The sequence below is a fragment of the Phaseolus vulgaris genome, chromosome 4 (assembly GCF_000499845.2).
Source record: "Phaseolus vulgaris cultivar G19833 chromosome 4, P. vulgaris v2.0, whole genome shotgun sequence".
Lineage (NCBI taxonomy): Eukaryota > Viridiplantae > Streptophyta > Magnoliopsida > Fabales > Fabaceae > Phaseolus > Phaseolus vulgaris.
In genome coordinates, this window is record NC_023756.2 from 19,278,530 (window position 1) to 19,300,981 (window position 22,452).

General features: G+C 29.6%; 2 protein-coding genes across 3 annotated transcripts; one reads left to right on the forward strand and one right to left on the reverse strand.

Moving 5' to 3' along the window:
- The first annotated feature begins 1,494 nt into the window (after positions 1 to 1,494).
- Positions 1,495 to 4,640, forward strand: LOC137837396 (eukaryotic translation initiation factor NCBP). Its single transcript, XM_068646374.1, has 6 exons — positions 1,495 to 1,774; positions 2,689 to 2,784; positions 2,883 to 2,987; positions 3,146 to 3,223; positions 4,113 to 4,232; positions 4,316 to 4,640. The coding sequence occupies exons 1-6, from the start codon at positions 1,604 to 1,606 to the stop codon at positions 4,445 to 4,447; spliced, it is 702 nt and encodes a 233-aa protein (XP_068502475.1). The 5' UTR covers positions 1,495 to 1,603; the 3' UTR covers positions 4,448 to 4,640.
- Positions 4,641 to 8,764: 4,124 nt separating this feature from the next.
- Positions 8,765 to 17,152, reverse strand: LOC137837398 (superoxide dismutase [Cu-Zn] 2). 2 transcript variants are annotated; one of them, XM_068646377.1, is made up of 8 exons: positions 17,066 to 17,146; positions 16,848 to 16,955; positions 16,653 to 16,754; positions 16,071 to 16,166; positions 15,941 to 15,972; positions 15,601 to 15,676; positions 10,976 to 11,029; positions 8,765 to 8,937 (listed from the first exon to the last, which is right to left on the reverse strand). In XM_068646377.1, exons 1-8 carry the CDS (start codon positions 17,067 to 17,069, stop codon positions 8,909 to 8,911), a joined length of 501 nt encoding a protein of 166 aa, XP_068502478.1. In that variant the 5' UTR covers positions 17,070 to 17,146; the 3' UTR covers positions 8,765 to 8,908. The 2 variants fall into 2 exon arrangements, with proteins under 2 accessions (XP_068502478.1, XP_068502479.1); XM_068646378.1 differs by lacking the exons at positions 8,765 to 8,937; positions 10,976 to 11,029 and adding an exon at positions 11,552 to 11,638 and having other exon boundaries at positions 17,066 to 17,152.
- Between the last annotated feature and the right edge of the window lie 5,300 nt (positions 17,153 to 22,452).

Below are 22,452 nucleotides of genomic sequence, written 5' to 3' on the forward strand. Positions count from 1 at the left end.
ATGAATGATGGACTTGGTATTGTAATTTTGTATGACAACATTTAAAGAAATTTTATAAATAATTAGTTTGATTGGTTCTTTTTGCATGAATTAGATATGTTATGAAATTTCTTTTCATTAGCTTACCCTTACTTTTCTTGTTGTGTTTGAACTGCGATGTCTGTACTACATACACGAACAAATGATCATACATGTGTCAGAGGGTCTGGAGAACTTTAGGACATTGTTTTGAAACTTATATTTTAAATATTTGTATTTTTATAAGCTCTAATCATGTATTAGAAATGTTTTAAAAAAACTCTAAACTCGTATAGAAATATGTAAAACTTGTATTGTAATAATTATATGTATTTTTGGAGTGATACATAGAAAATCTCTATATATCATTATTATACTAAATATATAACTAACCATAAAATATGATTAGAAAAATAAATTAATATTATCTTAAAATTTTAAATAATAATTTAATTTTCTACATGCAGATGAAAAATATTTTCATATTATCTACTATTTGAAAACTATCTTTTATATAAATTTTATAAATTTATTGGAAATTATTTTATGCTCATAACTAATTAAAGATTTTGCTGATAAAAAAAACTAATTAAAGATTTTGCTGATAAAAAAAACTAATTAAAGGTTATTTTCTTCGTTTCTATGTGTAAAATTTAATTACATAGTTCATTGCAATTAAAAAATAGTTAATTTTAATTTAGAATTGTGTAAACCAGTACACTAATAAGAGCAGCAGTTAAGAGATTTTAAAGGAATATATTTAGAAACGTATTAAAAAAGCACAGAAGAATGTATTTTTATTCATTTTAATAAAAAAACTCTTTTAATTCTTGAACTAGTTTCAAACAGGGTTAACATTTTTCTTTAGTTTATATGTTACCATAAATATACCCTAACTTTGATTTTAAAACTACTATTAAAATATTTGTTAATATAATTTCTCACCAATTTTAATTAAAGTATTTTAGTCTAAGAATAATTAATACAATGAACGTTATCAACGGGTCTTATAAAAAAAAAAAATCTTATTTTTAATTTAAATTTTATAAATAAAAACAAAGTAAATATCTCGTATATGTCTATTAAATTAATTATTATAAAAGTACACAAAATCATTTTGCAAAATAGTTGTAATAAATAATAATGTAATGTTTTATACTATTTATACTAAATAATTTATTCAGACAAACAGAAAATCACAAAGTATTTTGTTATTTTCAGAAACAAATAAATAAAAAATGTTAAATAGTAAATAATTTTATTTCTTTTTCTAAAAAAGTACACCATATAATTATTTATTAAGTACAGCCAGAAATGAATAAAAATTTATTATTGTCCTCACCAATAAATTACTAGTAACTAGTAATTAATAACACAAAAAATAAAGATATATGACATATACAAAAAAAATTATCCCAGTGAAAAAACTGATTAAAAATAAATTAAAAAAGGTTAAAATATTTCTGAATTGAAGCTACGTTTAAAGGTTAAAAACCCAAGCGAAGTTCATTTCTCTGATCTCAACCTCAACGCTGAACGCAGAAAGGGGAAAAGGGGATTAGGGTTTTGGAAGCAGGGAGCGATTATGGAATTCACAGTGGAGAAGGAATTGGAGAACAACAGCGCCAATAACCCCGAAAACGCTCATCAATCGTTAGATTCTTCTTCTCAATTGGCGTCGGCACTTGATTCAAACAGCAAAGAAACCGAAGAACGACAATCTCGTGAGCTCAAAGCCGGTCTTCACCCTCTGAAGGTTTTTTCCCTGACTTTCATTTTTCGTTTCTTCGCAACTTAATCGCTCTTAGCGGTATCGAAAAATCTTATTATTAGTACTATTATCAGTGTTAGGAGTAGCAGCATTTTTAACTTTGATGCAGTTGTGGTGTTTTCCTCCGATCAGAACGAGTTTCACCTGGATACTCTATGGTGATATCTGTAATTTTTTATCATACGCACCACTAAAGTGAAACTTCAATTTTGAGTAGAGAACGAGATCAAAAGTATATGGAGAACTGCATCTAAGTTTTGTCTGTTATCATGCGATTGTTCCGTATATTATGTTAATTTTGACCCTTAGCATGATCTATGGTTTTTTAATTGGGACGAAGTGTGCAATGGGAAGTTCGGTGATTGATTGTTTTCTAGGATTTTTTTTTTTTTAGTTTTTGGGTTTTATTGGTGAATTAAGGGGTAACCAAGGCTTGCATTAAGTCGTAGACACGATGAAGTGTGGTGTAATGGCTTAATTAGAAGTTTTGGATTGTGGGTATTTGTTTTTTGCTGAAGAATAGGATAGCGAAATTAAAATTCTGGATTTATTTTTGTTGGTTTTGTGTAAGGGTGGCATGCTGTGATTTATCAGTATGTATCAGGGATCTTTCAATTTGACGTTGGGAGTGTTCTAGATGTGGAAGAGTTGATTAAGAGCTGTGTTGGGTGCTTCTTCTTTGTAGCAGATATATATATATATATATATATATATATATATATCAGAGATGGTTATGCAATTTGAATTGGATTTAGGGTCTTGATTTTACATGCTTGTTGATTATTTGTCGAAGTTATGTTTCTTTCGTTCTATCCTTTCTCCTCGTTGGAGGCTGTTAGTGCTACTTGATATTTTTGGTTGTTGATATAGTTTGTGTTTGTGGTGATTTCTGTGAGCAGCACAAATTTGTCTTTTGGTACACTCGTCGAACACCTGGAGTTCGAAATCAGACATCATATGAGGACAACATAAAGAAAATTGTTGAATTTAGTACGGTGAGGTCTTTGCTTTGTTTAGAGTTCTAGTTAAATATTAGTTCACGCTTCATCACATATTTCATTACTTTTGTGATTATATGATTTTATGTTAATAGGTTGAAGGATTTTGGGTATGCTATTGCCACCTTGGCCGTCCGGCTACTTTGCCTAGTCCCACAGATTTGCATCTTTTCAAGGAAGGAATTCGTCCTTTATGGGAGGTATATACTTAAAATTCGTAGCTGAAGTTGCATTTTTTTGCTGATTGAGAATTTATAGGCTGTTCCATTCTTTTGAGAGGACGGGGGGAGGGAAAGAAGGGTAAGTGTGTGTGAGATGTGTCTTAATTTTCACTGACACACCATATTTTTTTCTGAAGGACTCTGCTAACTGCAATGGTGGTAAGTGGATTATACGATTCAAAAAGGTTGTCTCAGGTCGTTTTTGGGAGGACTTGGTAAGTGCAAATATTTTCATCTGTGATATTTTGTATCTTGATAAAATATCTGGAATGATTGTGGAAAATAATAAAACCTTCAATTTATTGAGTGATTATTTAAATTTGTACCTGCATTAAATAGTTTCAGTGAAAATTTGGTTTTTGATAGATCCTAATGGCATGGTTTGATACATGTAGTTGATCCCACTCAATAGTATAAGTCGTGGTTGTGGTCGTTGACATCTAAATTTGCCATTAAAATTAGAGGGATGTTAGTAACACACTAGAAACACTCATTTTAACACTTGATTAAATTTATTGAAAACTACAAAAGTATGGGTGAGACTCATCTAATAAGAAGTGAGACATACCAAAATTTGTGATTTTGGGGGTTCATAGATATTCAGCCTAATTCTATGTGCAAAATGAGATCCAATTGAAGGCAACCAGTTTATTTTTGGACTCAATGGAAACATTGAATCCTATTCCTTTTAGAAACTTCAGGGAGTGGGGGTACCTGGTTTTGTTGCTCTAATAATTTTCATCCATGGTTCTTATAGTTGAATAATTGTTGAGTAGCCAAGACTTGGATTATTTCTACTTATTATTTGAATTTATGCAAACTACATTTTGTATATTTTCCACACTATTAATATAAACAGTATGTAATGACAACTTAGCAAATGATATGCCCTTTATTTGGTTTACACATTATTTTATTGTTCTGTTCTTGAGGTCTTTTCTTACACTTTTGTAAGTTTTAAGGATAACAAACTATTGACTGCTAAATTACCATTTGGAATCTCTTGGTGAAATTGATTTCGTGATCTATACCATCGATTGCAATTATATTTTTTTTCCATGCTTGGAGACTTAATTTTTATTAGTATTACATGGCTAAGTGCAGGTTCTTGCCTTAGTGGGTGACCAATTGGATTATGGGGATAACATATGTGGTGCAGTACTAAGCATTCGTTTCAATGAGGATATATTGAGTGTCTGGAATCGCAATGCTTCAGACCATCAGGTTGGCATTTTAACCGAGCCTATTTGTATATACATTATACATTCATGCATGTCCTTAGTATTGTTCCTGCTTTCTCATTACAGGCTGTAATGGCCCTGAGAGATTCAATCAAACGTCACTTGAAGCTTCCTCACAGCTATGTTATGGAGTACAAACCCCATGACGCCTCTCTGCGAGACAATTCATCTTACAGGAACACTTGGTTGAGAGGCTAGATGTACAACCATGTTCTGGCCAGAGCCCCAGCAATGGAAGCTATATTGCATACTCTTGCAGCTTCCATTCAGCCAGTTAAATCATTGACTGCAGTCAATGATGGTGGTTGGTGTTCCAGGACTGGTTTTGTCTTTTCCATTCAATGTACGACAAATACATTGCTACTTGCTTTAATAGAGTTTCATTTGGTTACTTGGGGTTAACTCTAATTCTGTGTAATGTGTCTCCTAGTTTCTGTAAATAAACTTGCCTGTGTTGTTAGAGTACTCCTGTGGTGCCTTTTTACATAAAAGGCATTAATCCTTTAACCGGAAGAAGTGTAGCAGGGGCTACTACTATCTCCATTAGAAATGTTGCATAACGTTTCAATCCTTCACTCTCTAGAGGGTGATAGTTTCTGAAATTCTAAAAAATGCTATTATAAGGATTAAAATGATTTTGTGGTTTCATATTAAAACAATACCTTGAAACTAAATTGAGTTTGGGTGTATTTGAATGTGGTTTTAAAATATTATTTTGGCATATAAACAAAGTCTCCGTAGATTAGAAAAGAATATGAAGGAATATAAGATTTTCTTAAATCGCGCGTAAGTTATAATTATTTATTTGTCAAGTTATAATTATTTCTCAGTTGATATTTGTTAGTTAATTTTTTCTTGATCAATATTTGTGAAATTATTTCAGTGAATGTCAATAATTTTTTTTTGAAGTCTCTAGTACAATTTTTATATAGATGTTGTAAAAAAATTGACATCAACTCTAATTCAAACAATTTTATTTTTTTTAAATTTAAACTAAACTATCTTATCCAAGTATTTGAAAAATAAAATAATTTAAAATAAAACAATTCAAATTCCATTTATTTAAATTTTCTGAAAATTATGAAGGTTTTGTTTTTAAAAAAATAAAGAAACGCATGGTAAAATATTTGAAAGAATTTATTGATTTATAAGTTTTGAAAGGATTTTATGGATTTTTTTTATGATATATAAAGTCTTAGAAATAAAAAGGTAGACAAAAAAATTAAAATGATAAATTTTGGATAAGAAAGTAAAATTATTATATTTTTTAAAATTTAACAGTTAATATATTTTATTTTGTTGTAAGAATTACACTGAATTAATTTAGTGTCTTCTCCTGTCAAAATACAAATTTGATCTTTACTTGAATTGGTTTGAAATGGGACAACTATTAAAAAAATGTCAGTTCACAGTAGGTCAATGACATTTTTTTAATAAAAAATCTTAATAAAATGTTATAACAATATTTTCTTAAAATAAAAAATGTAAAATTTGTTATTGTTAAAAAGTATTATTTTATGTTGTTGAACCTTAAATTATATCTTTTTATATTTAACTTTTATGTATTTTGTATGTTAAAAGTTTATAAAATGTCATTTTTAGTTCTTAGAGTTATTTCTTTCCTAGAACTAGTGTGATTGGTTATGTTTTCGATACATAAAGAAATGTTGTCCCTTATTTATTCTTTTAAATGGCTTTTGCTTTCTTTCTGCAGTAGATCATTTGTAACATGCAACGTATTACTGAATTAAAATAACAGAAATATGTTCATAATTTTTTTTAAAAACTTAAGATTTTGACTCTTTTTATCTATATGTTGAAGAACACTATTTTGGCGACTGTGAGGATATAAATTTTGCGTGCTTTTAGTGTTTTGTGAGTCCTGAATATTGATCATTCATAAGTGTATATTTGTGATTGTTTTCTGGTGATTCTCTACTGTTTTCTTAGATGAGTCTCCAGTGTTTTTCTCTTATATTCCGAAATTCATGACTAACATTTTGGATTTCTCATAATATATTTTTCATTACAAAAATCTCTTCTAGATTTACATTTTTGGAAAGCAAAAACCCTCTTTTGAAAGAAAATTTTATTGAATAATTATCTATCTATTCCGAATTTAAAAATCTAAAATCAACAACATAATACCCACAAAATGCTTCTGAATTGCTTATTTCGGAACTGAATTGGTGTCAAGAGGGATGAGTTGGTATAAAGAAAAATATGTTATACATTAACAAAAGGAACCTAATTGGTGTCAATTTTTTTTCATTAGATTAATAAAACCCAAAAAAAAAAAAACACTTAATTAAGAATTAGAGAACAAAACTTTAGATCATTCACAATTCAAGAAAATGCAAAGAACATAAAATAAGAGAAATGATACAAAAGAAGAACACCAAAATTTGATTCTTGATGAATATACATTCAATTTCAATCACCACAATCTTAATGAGATTGTTCCACTATTTTGAATATCATGTTCCAAACATACTTCTCATTAAAAAAAAATAAAATACTCAAGATGTGCAACCTTCCCAAAAAACTATCAAGAATACTACCAAATCATAATGTAGAAATATATTATATGAAACACCAAAGTCTAGGTGTAAAATCTAAGAGATCAATGATATTGTTCCTAAAATGGATGGAATCAAGGTCATACATAATTAGAAAGTGGACTTCCAAGGACATTATGTATGTGCTTAGACAAAATTAATGAAAAAATTATAAACATTAAAAAGGTGTCTAAAAAAAGCACACATTGGAAAGGGAACTAATTTTGGAGGAGGAGTGACATTTATTGCCTTCTGCTTTTTATTTGTTGATTTGTTATTGTTGTTTGGCTTTCTATGATGCTCACAAATGAGTGCATGTACTATTGACCCTCTTTTATTACTAAAATGTTACCATGTGCTTATATTTTTTTCCTTCTTATTCTTTTTTTATATGTACAAAAGGGAGAAAATAATTTTATTATTATTTACGGGTATCACATATCACATGAAATTTGTATAGATTTAAAGGATTTGTCGTTATAAAAAAGAGGGAGAATATTGATAAGGATCTTAAAGATCCTTTGAGAATGTTAAATTTGGTTTTAATACTAAAAAACAATTATGAAGTGTTGTTTTGATTTTGTGTAAATGATTTCATGCATTAGTGCAAGTTTCTTTGAGTTTATGCATCTAAAACTTATTCTATGCATTTGTTAAAACTTAATCCTTTTTTTTTTCATTTTTTAAAAAGGTGTTTTAGAACATAATAGTTAATTATGTTAGATAATTGATTATAATAAATGAGATAATTGATTATATAAACTAATTATCAATTATCTGGATTTTGATTTAAATACAAGCTTCACAAATAATTAATTATCATTAAAAATAATCGATTAAATTGTTCTTATTAAATTTTTATATTAAATTAATCACAAAATAGTTTATTATTACTAAATATAATCCAATTTTATCATATGTCGCCGAAGGGACATTACTAAATATAAATCCATTACATTAGTTCTATATTAGTTTACATAAACTATTTTCAGTAGATTTTTTAAAGTAACAAGTATTACACAATTTCAAATAATTTCTACCAGTTTTCAAGAACTCTCCAAAGAGAAGAAAAGTGTTTTGCTTCAAAAAATATTTAAGGAACTTTTGACTTAAAGACATGGAATGATATACTTGCATAAACTCTTACTCTTATTCCTTTTGGATTATCCATTACATTAGTTATATATTTCCATTTACTTTTGATTCTTAGTTGATTTTTTTACACTTAGATTTGGTGTTTTATGGAGTAAATCTTTACATAGTTTGATAGTATATTTTATAAATTTTCAACTAAATGATTGAATTTTAACATATAAATGTATTTATAATATGATATTTAAGATAGTGAAATAATCTCACAGATTTTTAAAACTAGAAGTAGATTCAAAGAGCATCAAACCAAAATAAAATTCTTGGTATTTTTCTTTTTTATAATTTAAAACTAGAAGTAGATTCAATGAGCATCAAACCAAAATAAAATTCTTGATACTTTTCTTTCTTATCATTTCACATATTTTGTGTTCTTTCTATATTTTCTAGAATGCAATTGACTTAAAGTTCTGTCCTCTAATTCTTAATCGAATGTTGTGCCAAAATTTATGAGATTACATTAATTTAATAATAAGTCTTTTTAAACAAAACAACAATTCAACCATCTCTCTTGGTATACGACCCATCTTCTTTACAAAAAAAAAAAAAATACCCTTTGCTAAATTGAAAATTTATTTTTAATTAACTTTCTTTTATTCTCAATGTAAAATACTGAGGAATGGTAATATAAAAAAATTTACTTTCTGAATGAAAGTGATATAATTACATGATGCTAACTAACTAATTAACTTTCTTATTTAGCTTAATATATTTTTTAATCATACATGACATCAAAGGGAATATATGTACTAAACATCACAATCATAGCAAGTTCACTAGCCATCACTAATTAGAGCAGGCAAATCAGTAGCAAACTAAAAATGTAGTAGAAAACTTTCATTTATCATGAGAGTTGCCTTAACAATAGTTAAGGCTTAATTGTAGTTTCACACAAAAGTCAAATTACATTCTATAAGCCATCTATGAATACATCATCTATAGGCAAACTATACTAAAAGGATGACTGAAGCCCAATGATACCTGATCAATAATTAGCCTTTGTCAGGTTTCAACATACAAAGCAATAAGCAGCAGACTATGTAAAACCAAACTGAATACTATGATGTTGGATGCTACCTTTCTTGTCACTATGAGTTTAACCTATCATATTTAAAATATATTAATATATTAAGAAATGAACTTTAAACCTAACTCAACTTTATAAAACCGATTCATAAGATGAGATCTGTACCCACTTATATACTATAAAATATGAAATGTCTCTGGTTGAAGTGAGATCTCTAACAAAGTATGTTTAAATAAACTTCTTAGTAAACACCTATAAGAGAACAAAATAAAACAAACTTCTCCAGAAACTAGGTTTAGCATATACATAAGCTAATTTATAGAAACATTCTTATATTAACTCCTCCAAAAACTTATTTTAATTTATGCACAAGTTATTTTAACTTATCTCACATTTCTTTTTTATTTTCCTCTCATATAAATGTTTGCTAAGTTTATCCAAACAAATCCTAAGTGACTTTCATAATGTGTACACAAGAATGCTATATTTAGCATCACTTCAACTACTGGAATCTAAATATGGATCTTGGAGAGGGTTGGATGTCAATGTTGTGAAAAAAACTGAATCTTGGTGGTGGAGAGATATCAAGAAGTTTTGTGGAGGTAATTCAGACTCCTGGTTTGATAATCATAGAAAGTGGAAGGTAGGTGCAGGGAGTAATATTTTGTTTTGGACAGATTGTTGGGTAGGGAATGATACCCTTAAAAACAGATATCCCAGACTGTATTCAAACTCTGTACTTAAAGATGGATCTGTTGATAAATTTGGGATATGGCATGTGAACCAGTGGGTATGGCAAATAGAATGGAGAAGAGAGTGGTTCTCCTGGGAATATGAAATTATAAATACCTTTATGGATGAATTGAAAACTGTTAAAATAGATGCCTATAGAAATGTTGAGTGGTTGTGGCTAGGTGATAACTCAAATTCATTCACTGTTAACTCTGCTTATAATGTTCTTTTGTGCCAAAATACCTTGTTGCCTCAACTCTCTCCTTCCTTTAATTTTGATTTCTTTTGGAGGTTAAAAGCTCTCCCATCAGCACACTATTTTGCTTGGCGTGTTCTAACTGGGAAAATTGCAACCTATGATAATTTATTACATAGAGGAATTCAGACTGGTGGGGGAATGTGTGTCATGTGTGGGATTGAGCTAGAAACAGTAAATCATCTTTTCTTTACATGCAAAGTAGCTTCTAAAGTGTGGTGTATGACTGATGTGTGGGTTGGTAGAGCTTTTGTACATTGTGATAATGCTACTCAACATTTTGAACAGTTTGGCTTTATGGACCTAAGTTATGTGGGTAATTGTGTTTGGAAATGTATGTGGATATCCATTATTTGGGGAATCTGGAATCATAGAAATAGGATTATTTTTAATAGTGGTGTGGTAGATCCTATTGAAATTTTTGCTATGGCACAAGTAAAGGGTGGGCATGGGTAACTTATAAATTCCCAAAATCAAACTTCTCTTATTCTGATTGGTGTTTTGATGTATATGAATGTTTGAAATCAATGCATTGACGGTTAACAATCTCCCTTCTCTTTTATGGTGGATTCTATTTTGGATGAGAGCACATGTTGCTGAGTGTGATTCAACCTCAGATGTTGGTGGGGAGGAGCAAGGAACCAACATACCTTTGTGGAGATGTCATGCCTTATATCATTGACATGAGTTATGTTGTTGCTTTATTTTTTGTATTGTTGTTTATGTACAAACTTTGGCTAAGAACTAGGCTTTTTGTACATGGGTTGGAATACCCCAAGTATTCTCATTTATATTATTCTTTATTGCTGATTAAAAAAAAAAAAACTATGTTTTTTATTATTTTGACTAAGAATGTATTTCAAAACTCCTGCATATTCAATAGTTTGACTAGAAAAACAATTATACCAGAGGCACCAAGCCACTAGCATGCAATGGATTAAACTCAAGGAAAATATTATAATTTGATAGTGTCCCGAAACAGTATTAAGAAAAGTGAGTATTACCACATGCTATTCTTGCACCTGCATTCCCAGTAGTCTTGCTAAGCTCATGCCCACCTGTTTCATAATAGACGAAAAGTCAAAAACTCAAAAATGGTGATAAGTTACAAAATCAAAACAGTGAGCCATGGTCTTGATCAAGAGATTTTAGTCCATCCTGAAGTCTAGAAATTCAAACAAGCTAAAGAAAATAAAAATCATATGTCCACTCTCTACCCATTTGCTCAAACAAAGCCAGATTTCACATCACTAGGGACCTTAAAGGGGGAACCTACAAGGACTCATCTGAAGACTACAAAAGCATAATAAGGAAAAATTTATTGGGAAATCTGAACACCAATACTAGGTAGTAGCTAGCTTTGGTTACTGTCCTCTTTACCTGAAATGCAGCTTTCTTTATTATTTTTCAACACTAAATGATACATATATAAAAATTAGTCCAACTCTTTTTTTTTTTGCAGGACAAGAAGTTACTATCTTCATATAGACATAATCATTCCAAAAGAAACCTTCAGCTTTTACGAATGTAGTGCATCAAGAGAAAAAAATCTACAGTAATGGACAGTCCACTAACCAGACAGGAATTTAATTTTAGGTTCTCACTTAGAATGGCCCAAACTACTGGAGCTCCATCACATTCTTTGAGTGATTCCTAAGCCTTTAGATCTACAGGGATTCATATCACGCAATTTATGGAATTCATAAGACTCTTAAATACTTTGAAAATATATTTGGACAATAATTAGAATCTTAAAATATGTGACAAATTTCGGAATCACTATTAGTGGAAAGGGTATCCAACTGCATAAAAAACATGAAACTTAGGGGTGAGTGGGTGGAATAGGTAGAAACAACTTTGTTTTAAATAACATTTCATCCATATGTTACAATTTTATGAGCAGAATGGGAATTTAAACAGGAATACTCACCATTTTCAGTCAGTTACGAAACTTTGCATACATGTATTGGTTGGTCCTTGAATTTAGGAAACTTGTTACCAACTTACTATGTTTGTAGAATGTAGGAAGATATTAAGAAGATTCAAGAGGTCTACCACACACACGATTTGATACCTTAACAATAAGAGAAAGACCATAGAGAGATGATAAGAGTTTTCTATTTGTTATGATGAAATCAAAAATAAATTTGGAGTTTATGTTTGAATCTTACGTTGTGATAATGCTTATGAGTATCCTTCTCATTCTTTTAAAATTTTATGGCTTTTCATACCATTTTTCATCAAACCTCATGTGCTTATACACCTCAAAAAAATAGGGTGGTTGCACATGAATAGACATTTCATTGAAATAACTAGCACAATTTTAATCCATGGTTAGGTTCCTCAACGTTCTTGAGGTGATGTTGTTCTTAATGTGTGTGTTATCTCATTAATCGCATGCTTAAGTTTTAGATAACAAAATTCCTCATTCTATTTTATTTTCTCATGAACCTCTCTATCTCTTACCTCTTAAAGTTTTTGGGTACACATACTTTATTCATAATTTTCGTCTTGGTCTTAAATTATCTGCTAGCACACAAATGTGTCATTTTAGGATTCATTAGATCACAAAATGGATATAAATGTTTCTCTCATTTTCTTAACCACTATTTCCTTTCAACAGATGTTACCTTCACTGAGTCTCCCCTTAACTTTAAGTCTTCTCCTTCTCCTAGTGCGTCTCCAAATGATCAATTCAATATCCCAATTGTTTGCAATCCTCCTGTTGTGTCTAGTGCACCAAAAGACCCCCACCTCCACCCAACCTTCGGCGTACAATCATTGAGAAACTCCCATTGTCCATCAGATGACTCTCTTCTGGATTGGTATGTTTTCTCTGCAAATCTTTATATAGCCTCAAGCAGTTTCCTAGGGCTTGATTTGGAAAATTTAGCACTATCGATCAACAATTTGGTATAACTCGCAGTGAGGCAAATCATTTAGTTTTTTACTGTCACTCAAGTGAAGGGTGTATCTATCTAGTAATATATGTTGATTATATGGTTCTTATAGGCAATGATCACTATGACATCTCACAGGTAAAGCAATACCTTTGTCACCACTTTCAAACCAAAGATTTTGACAAACTTAGATATTTCTTAAGGATTGAGGTAGCACAATCCAACAATAGAATTGTTATCTCTCAGAGGAAGTATGCATAGGATATTTTGAAAGAAAATGGATTAATGAATTCAAAATTTGTTGACAAACCCATGGACTCCAATGCCAAACTCCTACCTAATCAGGGGAAGTCTCTCTCAGATCCTGAGATGTACAAAATATTAGTTGGAAAGTTGAACTATCTAATAGTTACTCGTCTTGACATTTCCTTTGTAGTCATTATGGTAAGTCAATTTCTTAATTCTCCGTGTGTAAATCATTTGAATGTGGTCATGTGTGTATTGAAGTATACTAAAGGTTCTCCTGAAAAATGTTTGTTAAATGGACACAATAATCATACTAAAATTGTATGTTATTCAGATGCCATTTGGGCAGGATCTCCTATTATCTCCTTCTAATAGGAGATTCACTTTCGGATATTGTGTCTCCGTTGGTGATAATTTGATATCTCGAAAGAGCAAGAAACAAAATGTTGCGGTGAAATCTAGTGCAGAAGCAGAATATAAAGTTATGACCTCTGCAACTTGTGAGCTAATTTGACTTAAATAGTTACTTAAGGAATTTCAATTTGGAAAGGTCACTCAAATGACACTTATATGTGACAATCAGACTACTTTTCATATTAACTCAAATCTCGTCTTTCATGAAAAGATGAAAAATATTGAGATTGATTGCCATTCTATTCGAGAAAATATTATATCTAAAGATATCAAGACTCAGTTTGTTAATTTAAATAATCAATTAACATATATTTTCCCTAAATATTTATGAGGGCCCAACATTTGATTATATTTGTAACAAGCTTGGTACATATGATTTATAATCACCGGCTTAAAAGGCTTAGCCCATATCTTTTGCATTTTTCTCATTTATAAATACATAACCCTATGCGCTCAATAAACCCAAGGGATTAGTCCTATGCCTCTTTTTATTTATTTTACACTAGCCATAGAGTTGCGTAACAAAGGAAGTATGTATTGGATATTCTTGAAGAGGTTGGCACAATACTGCAAACCAATTGACTATCCCGTGGATCCAAATATCAAGGCCCTTACTCATCCTGGAAGATATTGGAGACTAGTTGGTAAGCTGAATTATGTAACCACATGACCAAATACTTAATCTGTTGTTTCTGTGGTGATTAAGTTTCTCTAATATCTTTTATGATGCATTGGGATGCAGCCATTTGAATTTTGAGGCATGCAAATGGGTTCTTGGTCAAGGTTATTAAGAAGAAGAATGGTCATGCTTAGGCAGTTGGTTATACAGATGCTGATTGGGTTAGGTTCCCTCTTGATAAATGTTCTCTACCTAGGGATATTTTGATCTTGTTGGAGGTCATTTTGTTCTTGGAAAAGTAAGAGATTTGAAATTTTGGCTATATTTAGTGCAGAAGCAGAATATCATGCCATGACCTTGGTTACATGTAAGCTAATATGGATTAAGCAACAAATTCAAGAACTAAAAATTGTAGAGATCTCTTAAATGAAGCTATTGGTGGTAACCAAACAGACCTCTATAATGCCTCTTAACCTGTTTTTATGAAAGAACCAACGTATTGGTGTGTCATTTCATTAGAGAAAATGCACTCTCTAGTGTATTGTCAGAACTACACGAGCCCCAATATGACCAGCCAACTGACATCCTCAGCAAGTCCCTTACGGGTTAACAAGCTGGGTGGAGACAATTTGTATTCCTAACTTTAGTGGAACTGTTTAAATATTTATCTTAACTTAAGTTTCTAAAATTTAGGAAAATATTATGCAGGCTCAACAGGTCCACATATGGTACCATTTCTCATTAAGAAATGATAGAACACTTTCTGAGAACTCTATCTAGTCTCTCATTATTTTAAACTTCTATCATGAACATCAATAGATTCAAAGATTAAACTCAGAGTAATGTATGGGTTCTAGGGACCCACTTGCCTACTTAATTGCCTTGAATATTACGCCAAACCACAAATACTCAACAAACATAAGAAAGGCATAGTTTTTAGACTACATAGCTACTTGGATGTAGCTTTTACACACAAGAACATGCACATATATGTACAAACTAAGATGGCAAAGCAGAAGTAAACTAGGATGGCTATGAAGAGGACAACAGAAAATATATTAGCGATTGAAGGAGCATAGCTATTCGAAGCACACAACATTTGATAATCACTCGGTCAGCAAATAATTAATCTTAAGGACTTCAGATTACTATATCAAAAAATTTGTAATATGAAATGAAATAAATATGAAGCCAGGCTAATGGGTATATAAAAATAAGGGTGTATTTTTAATAGAACGGTATCAACTTGTGCCACACAAGTATTTCATACATTAAGCTTATAATATCAAGCATGAAGGATACTGAATACCGATTTCTATCATAGGAAAATTACTTCAATGAAATTACTATACAAAACAACATGACTAGGGGAAAAGAAAAGCTAGAATTTAAAGTTGTAACAAGAAGAAACCTACTGAGCAAGTTTTGTGGCCAAGTTTTAAAATCTTACCCTTTCCAAGATCATCAGGATCAGCATGCACAACGACAGCCCTCCCAATTATGGAGTGAACTCCAGTTAGTGGAATCTACATATTGAAAGTGAGAAAGTGGAAATTAAGTGTTCTAGTCCCAATTAAATTATATCCAAATTTCATAACAAGAATAATATCAACTAAATGAAAACTATAGAAAGGAAAACCAGCATTGCTGAATGCAAGTGCATTTGAACATGGGATTGATTTAATTGTGCAGAGGGGTAAATCAGATCACATGAAATGATTCTCAAAAAGAACAAATTACGAAAGTAACATTGAGTAACATCAAACAAAACTTAAATTTAAATTTTTTACCTGTGTATCTCTAATAGAAATCTCAGCAACTCCTGCAAAACAGAAGACCCTTTGGAAATTTCCCAGCAGACAATTCGCGAAAACTAGTCAGAAATACCAAAATAAATATGAAAAATAAAGCAGATAATACCATCCTGGCCTGCAACAATGTTGCCCAAATCACCAGCATGACGCTCATCATTTGAAGGACCCCCATGATCCTTCTTCAACGGATTGAAATGAGGACCTGATGGAAAGAAGTGAAAGCTAAAATTTACCAGAAAGTTGCATGTTTAGCTTATAGATGATTTCAAAGAAAGAAATGACTTCATTTTCATAAGTTTAAGTTAATATCACATCGCCAACCAATCATAAATGACTCTATGTATAACTTGCAAAGTAATCATTACAAAAGTTAACATCTTTTAATGATACAACAATCCATGATTGGATTTCAATGTAAAAAACATCTTAAGATTCCGTATTCCAATCAAACTCCTTTATCTTTGTTTCTTCTAGTAAGTTCAATAATTGAATTATAACCCAATTACACACACACAACAAGTAAACTCAAAATGAATTCAGGATTTCTGTCACCCTTGCTTTTTAACTCTTCTTTCTCAGTCTTCCAATTTTAAAATTGTAAACCTTTCTTTTAATTTTGCTACTAAAGATAAGTGGAAGAGGAATTGTTCAAGTTTGATGATAAACAATGATGAAGAGAAGAGAGAACCAGTGGAGTTGCAGCCATTGGTGGTGTCACCAAAAGCATGAATATGGAAGCCATGAAAACCTGGGGACAACCCTGTTATTCTCCCTGTGACATGGGTGGTCCCTACACAATCACAATGAAGCAGAGCAATAAGCAATTCAACGTTCCTATCTGAATATATAGTGCAGACTGAGAGACATGAAGAGAGAAAGAGACCATTGGGGTGCTGAAGAAACTGAAGAGAACCTCTAACGTTGTTGTCTCCGATGATGAGAGCCACTCCTTTGGGAGTTCCGTTTGCAGCTTTCATCTTCTTTTCTGCCTCTTAGGAAAACAACAATGAAGATAGTGGAAAACACTAATCTGTGAGCTTGAATGGTTAAAACAACCAGAAAAGGAAAATAAAAGGGAATTAATATGAGATGTCTTTTTACTCATGAATTGGATTGAAGTTGAAGACGATGAGGAAAAGCATATATTTATTTTGTTTGGTTCAGAGAGAAAAAAATTTGTTTAGGTTAAATACTTTATATTATTTTAATGCATGATGGTGAATATATCTATTACAACGTATAATTATTCTTTTCTGCACATCTTTTTATTTTATTTTTTATTACCAGAGGTACAGACGCTATAGTGCATTCACATTTTTTATTTTTATAATTATTATATATGAATATATTTTTATTAAAATTAACTATAATAAATTTATAATGATAAAATAATTCCATAATAAATTAAATATTATGAAATAGATAATTTACTATTTTTTTATGAAATTAAAAAAAAGAAAAAAAAAAAAGAAAGAAGTAACATTTGACGACTACACTTTCATATATTGAAAATCTCATAAAAAAAATATACCACGTAAGATTAATAAACTACTTTAATAGACAAATAGTAGAACACTTGTAGAGCACTTCCTCTCACAATCCTAGTTTGGGTAGTTATATGCACCACAATGATAGTTTCCATCAGTGGAAGTTCACCATGTCCAGACTCAAACCCATGATAAATGATTATGCACATTATCATATAATGTTTGTTATCGTTTGGTTATATCCACTAGGTACATGAGGTGTTATATTCACTGGGTACATGGGGTGTGGGCTTGTCCAACAACGACAAATTGTTTGGCGGCAACATCGTGCTGAATATGAAGATACATGAGAAGACAAATAAATTATCTAAGTATACCTAATGATATATTGCGAAGGAAACATAGACAACAACAACGTAGTTATATATGATAAATTTACAAATATCTTTAATTTTAAAAATAGAGAAGAAAATCAATTTAAAACATAAAAGAAGTTTTTAAAACAAATGGATCAATACTCAAAATCAAACTATTTCGTGATTAATTTGAATCAAATTGAAAATTAAAAAACTAATAAGAAACATCATGCCATAATCAATCTGATTAAAAACAGTCAACATAAAGCCAATCACAAATTTCATAAATTCAAAACTGTATAGCAATTGAAAAAAATGAGTTTAAAACAACAGTGTACCAATTTCTCCACTCTCCACTCTCTCAAAATAAATTGAAAAAATGAGTCTACCAATTTCTTCACTCTCAAAATAAAGTAGTCCACATTTAGCAACCATTAAATGACAATAAATAAAATTAAAATTTAAAACTTAAAAACTACTTTATTAATTATTAAAATTACAAAATAAAAAAATAACCAAAATAAATTAATAAAATAAAATATTAATAAAGATAAAATATGAACAAAATTGTGTATAAAAAAACAGTTATAAAGAGGAATCTCCTAGGTACAGAAGTATAGATTATAACAATAAATATACACTATTTTATTTGAAATTTTTTCTTCTTTCCTTTTTAAATCCCACTGTACATCCACATAGCAACAACCATAATTCCTTTTTTTTCAAAAGTTTTATTTATTTTCAAAATCATGTAGTATAAAGAAACTTCTAAAAAATTTATTACGTAGAAGACAAACATACTAATGAAACCACTCATGATTGAATTTTAAATAAGAATGAAATTTTAAAAATGACGATAACACTTTTCTAAATACATTTATTTTATTTTAATAATTTAAATTTATTTAAAACTAGAGAGAAAATATATATTTGCTTTTGTTTGGTTCAATGAGAAATTTTTTGTTTAGGTTAAATACTTTATATTATTTTAATGCAGTGATAGTGAATATATCTAGGCAAATGTTTCCTACACCTAATATTTTTAACCTGCACCCAACATATTTTTTGAATTTCCAAAAATAACCTTTATTTTGGAAATAAAAATCTAGAATTGAAAATAATATATTCCGGAAAAATAATTCTGGAAGAGGTTATTGAGTTTTGGAAATAAAAATCTGGAAACAAAAATTCCGGATAAAAAAATCCAGAATATTGAAAATAATACATTTTAGAAAAGAAGATCTGAAAGAGAGATTATTGTGTTCTGGAAATGAAAATCTGGAAATAAAAATGAAAAACCCATTCCGGATAAGAAAATCCATAATACAAAAAATTTGTTTTGGAAAAAGAATCCATAACACATACTCTGGAAAAGGGAGTCCGAAAGGTATTTTTGTATACACCTTCCTTTTTTAAGGACATTTTCGTCTTTCCGCTGGAATCGGGTGTAATGTTATGGTGTAGGAAGCAATTGCCATATATCTATTACAACATATACAGATGATTATTCTTTTGCGCACATTTTTTTTATTTTATTTTTTATTAGTTGTGACATAGACGCGTTTCTACATCTGTATTTTTTTTATCTTTATAATTATTATATATGTATATGTATTTATTAAAATTAATTATGATAAATTTTATAATAATAAAATAATTTAGTAATAAATTAAATATTATAAAATAGATAATTTATTGATTTTTTTATAATTTTTTTTTAAAAAAAACAACATTTGACAACTACACTTTCATATATTGAAAATCTCATAACTAAAATATTATGAATTAAGAGACATACAAAAAAAAGTATACCATGTAAGATTAATAAACTACTCTAGTAGGCAAATAGTACAACACTTGTAGAGCACTTCTTCTCAAAGTTCTAATTTGGGTAGCTATTTCCACGACAATGGTAGTTTTCATTAGTGAAAGTTCTCCATGCCCAAGCTTAGACCCATGATAAATAATCATGCACATTATTAGGCCCAATCATTGTTATTGTTTGGTTATATTCACCGGGTGCATGTGGTGTTATATTTATCGGGAACATAGGGTGTTATATTCACTGGATACATGGGGTGTGGGTCTGTCCAACAACGACATATTGCTTTGCGACAACATTGTGCTGAATATATGAATATACATGTATAAATTATCTAAGTGTACCTACTGATATATTGTGAAGGAAACATAGCCAACATAATAGTTATATATGGTAAATTTACAAATATCTTTAATTTTCAAAATAGAGAAGAAAATCAATTTAAAACAAAAAATAAGTTTTCAAAACAAACGGGTCAAAATTCAAAATCAAACTGTTTCGTGATTAATTTGAATCAAATTGAAAATAAAAAAAAAGTAATAAGTAGCATTATGCCATAATCAATAAGATTAAAAATCGTCAACGTAAAGCCAATCACAAGTTTCATAAATTCAGAACTGTATAGCAATCGAAAAAAATGAGTCTAAAAACATTAGCGTGCCAATTTCTCCACTCTCTCAAAATAAAGTGATCCACATTTAGCAACCATTAAATGACAATAAATAAAATAAAATTTTAAATCTAAAAAACTGCTTTGTTAACGGTTGAAATTACAAAATGAAAAAATAAGTAAAATAAATTAATAAAATAAAATATTAATAAGAATAAAATATGAACAAAATTTGTGTAAAAAAAACCTTTATAATAAGTAATTCCCTTCATATATATATATAGGTATAGAGGTATAGATTATAACAATAAATATACACTATTTTATTTGAAATTTTTTCTTTCCTCTTTAAATCCCACTATACATCCACGTAGCAACAACCATAATTACATTTTTTTCAAAAGTTTTGTTTATTCCATTAGTTATTGTCAAAATAATGTAGTACAAAGAAACTTCCAAAAAATTTATTACGTAGGAGACAAACTTACAATTGTTTTATATTTTTAATTTATAATAAAACTACTGTGATTGAATTTTAAATAAGAATGAAATTTTAAAAATGACGATAACACTCTTCTAAATACATTTGTTTTAATACTTTAATTTTATTTAAAACTACAAACTCAAGAAAGAAAAATAATTAAATAGAATTTGAGTTTCATATTTTTTTATATTTTATTAATTATAAATATATTTGATGAACTTGTAATTGTTAAAATTTATTCGAAACTACAAACTCGATCAAAAAATAATTAAATAGAATTTGAGTTTCTTTATTTTTTAATATTTTATCAATTATCGGAACTAAACCAATATTTTCCCATTAGGCCTATGCACAACCAATTATATATGACAATTAGGTAACATTTGATACTCTTAATCATTGCAACACATGTGACATCATTAAGCAATAAACCAAAAATTCATCCTCAATTATAATCAACATTAATCATGAAAAATATATTATATATAAAGAAGAAAATACAATGAAATATGCTTATCTTTTCTTTGCCTTTGACATGCAGAGAGACGAACTCTTGTTGTTGCTTCTGAAGTTTTTCCTTCTCTTCTTCCTCTATTTTTCTCTTAAATTTAACCATCTACAATTAACAAATTAACAAATAAAGAACAAACAAAACATCAACATACCATATAAAAAAGTAAAGTTAAGAAAACAATGACATACCTTCTCTACATAATGCTATATGGTGTAAACCCACAATTTCTATTTTGAAGGTGGTCTCTTGAATTTGAAATTTATAAAAAGTTAAGATGATTGTACTATCGAAAAGCAAAACCTAAAAGAAGAAAATATAGAAGAATAACATAAAGATAAATGGTGATGACAGAAATTTAGAAAATCAGATTGGAAGTAATATTTTTGTTAAACATGAGGAAACAAGAATATATTTTAGTCACGGTTTTTTATGATTTTACTTAAATTCATAAAATTGTTCCCAAAAAATTCTTATGATCAAGGAATCTCATCATGTACCCTCTGTCTGTAACAACGTGCCTTTTTTTAAAAAGCCAACAGAAACATTCTTCCCACCACAGTACCATTTTTCTTTGGTTTTTCTTCTTTCTCTCTCTCTCTCCATATTCTCTTCTCTCCCTCTCACCTAATTTTCTCTCCCAAACTTCATCTATTTTAGAATCTGATCATACCACGCTGTAGCAGAGGAGTTAAGGAACATTTCTACCCGATCAGATTTTCAAACATAGTAAGTTCATTTTTACTCTAAATATCCTTTGTTCTCTGTTTTTCCTTAGGATTTAGTCATCAATCTTGGTGGGGTCAGTTGAGAAGTTTAATCCTCTCAACTTATTCTATTATATACTGAAATTTTGTTATGTTTGGATAATTTGCATTAGGCCCGTAAATCTTGAAGCTTATCCAAACGGTGGGGAATAAAATTCTAAAAGTTGCTTGGAAAGCAAGCAATTGAGGTAAGGGAAGCTAAATTTAATTTTTAATAGCACCCTAGGATAGAAGATCTGAATGCGGAAGGGACGTGGTCCCAATATTCAATTTCTCTTGCAGGGATGTTGTGTGTTTATTTATATTGGGTTGTTTGTTTATATATTATTTAAATTTGTGGAAATATTGGGTTTTGATGATTTAGTATTAAAGTGTTATTTTTTTATGTCAAATAAACTTTTGAATATTGTGGATAACTTTTTGAATGATATTGTATGACAAAATGGTATGG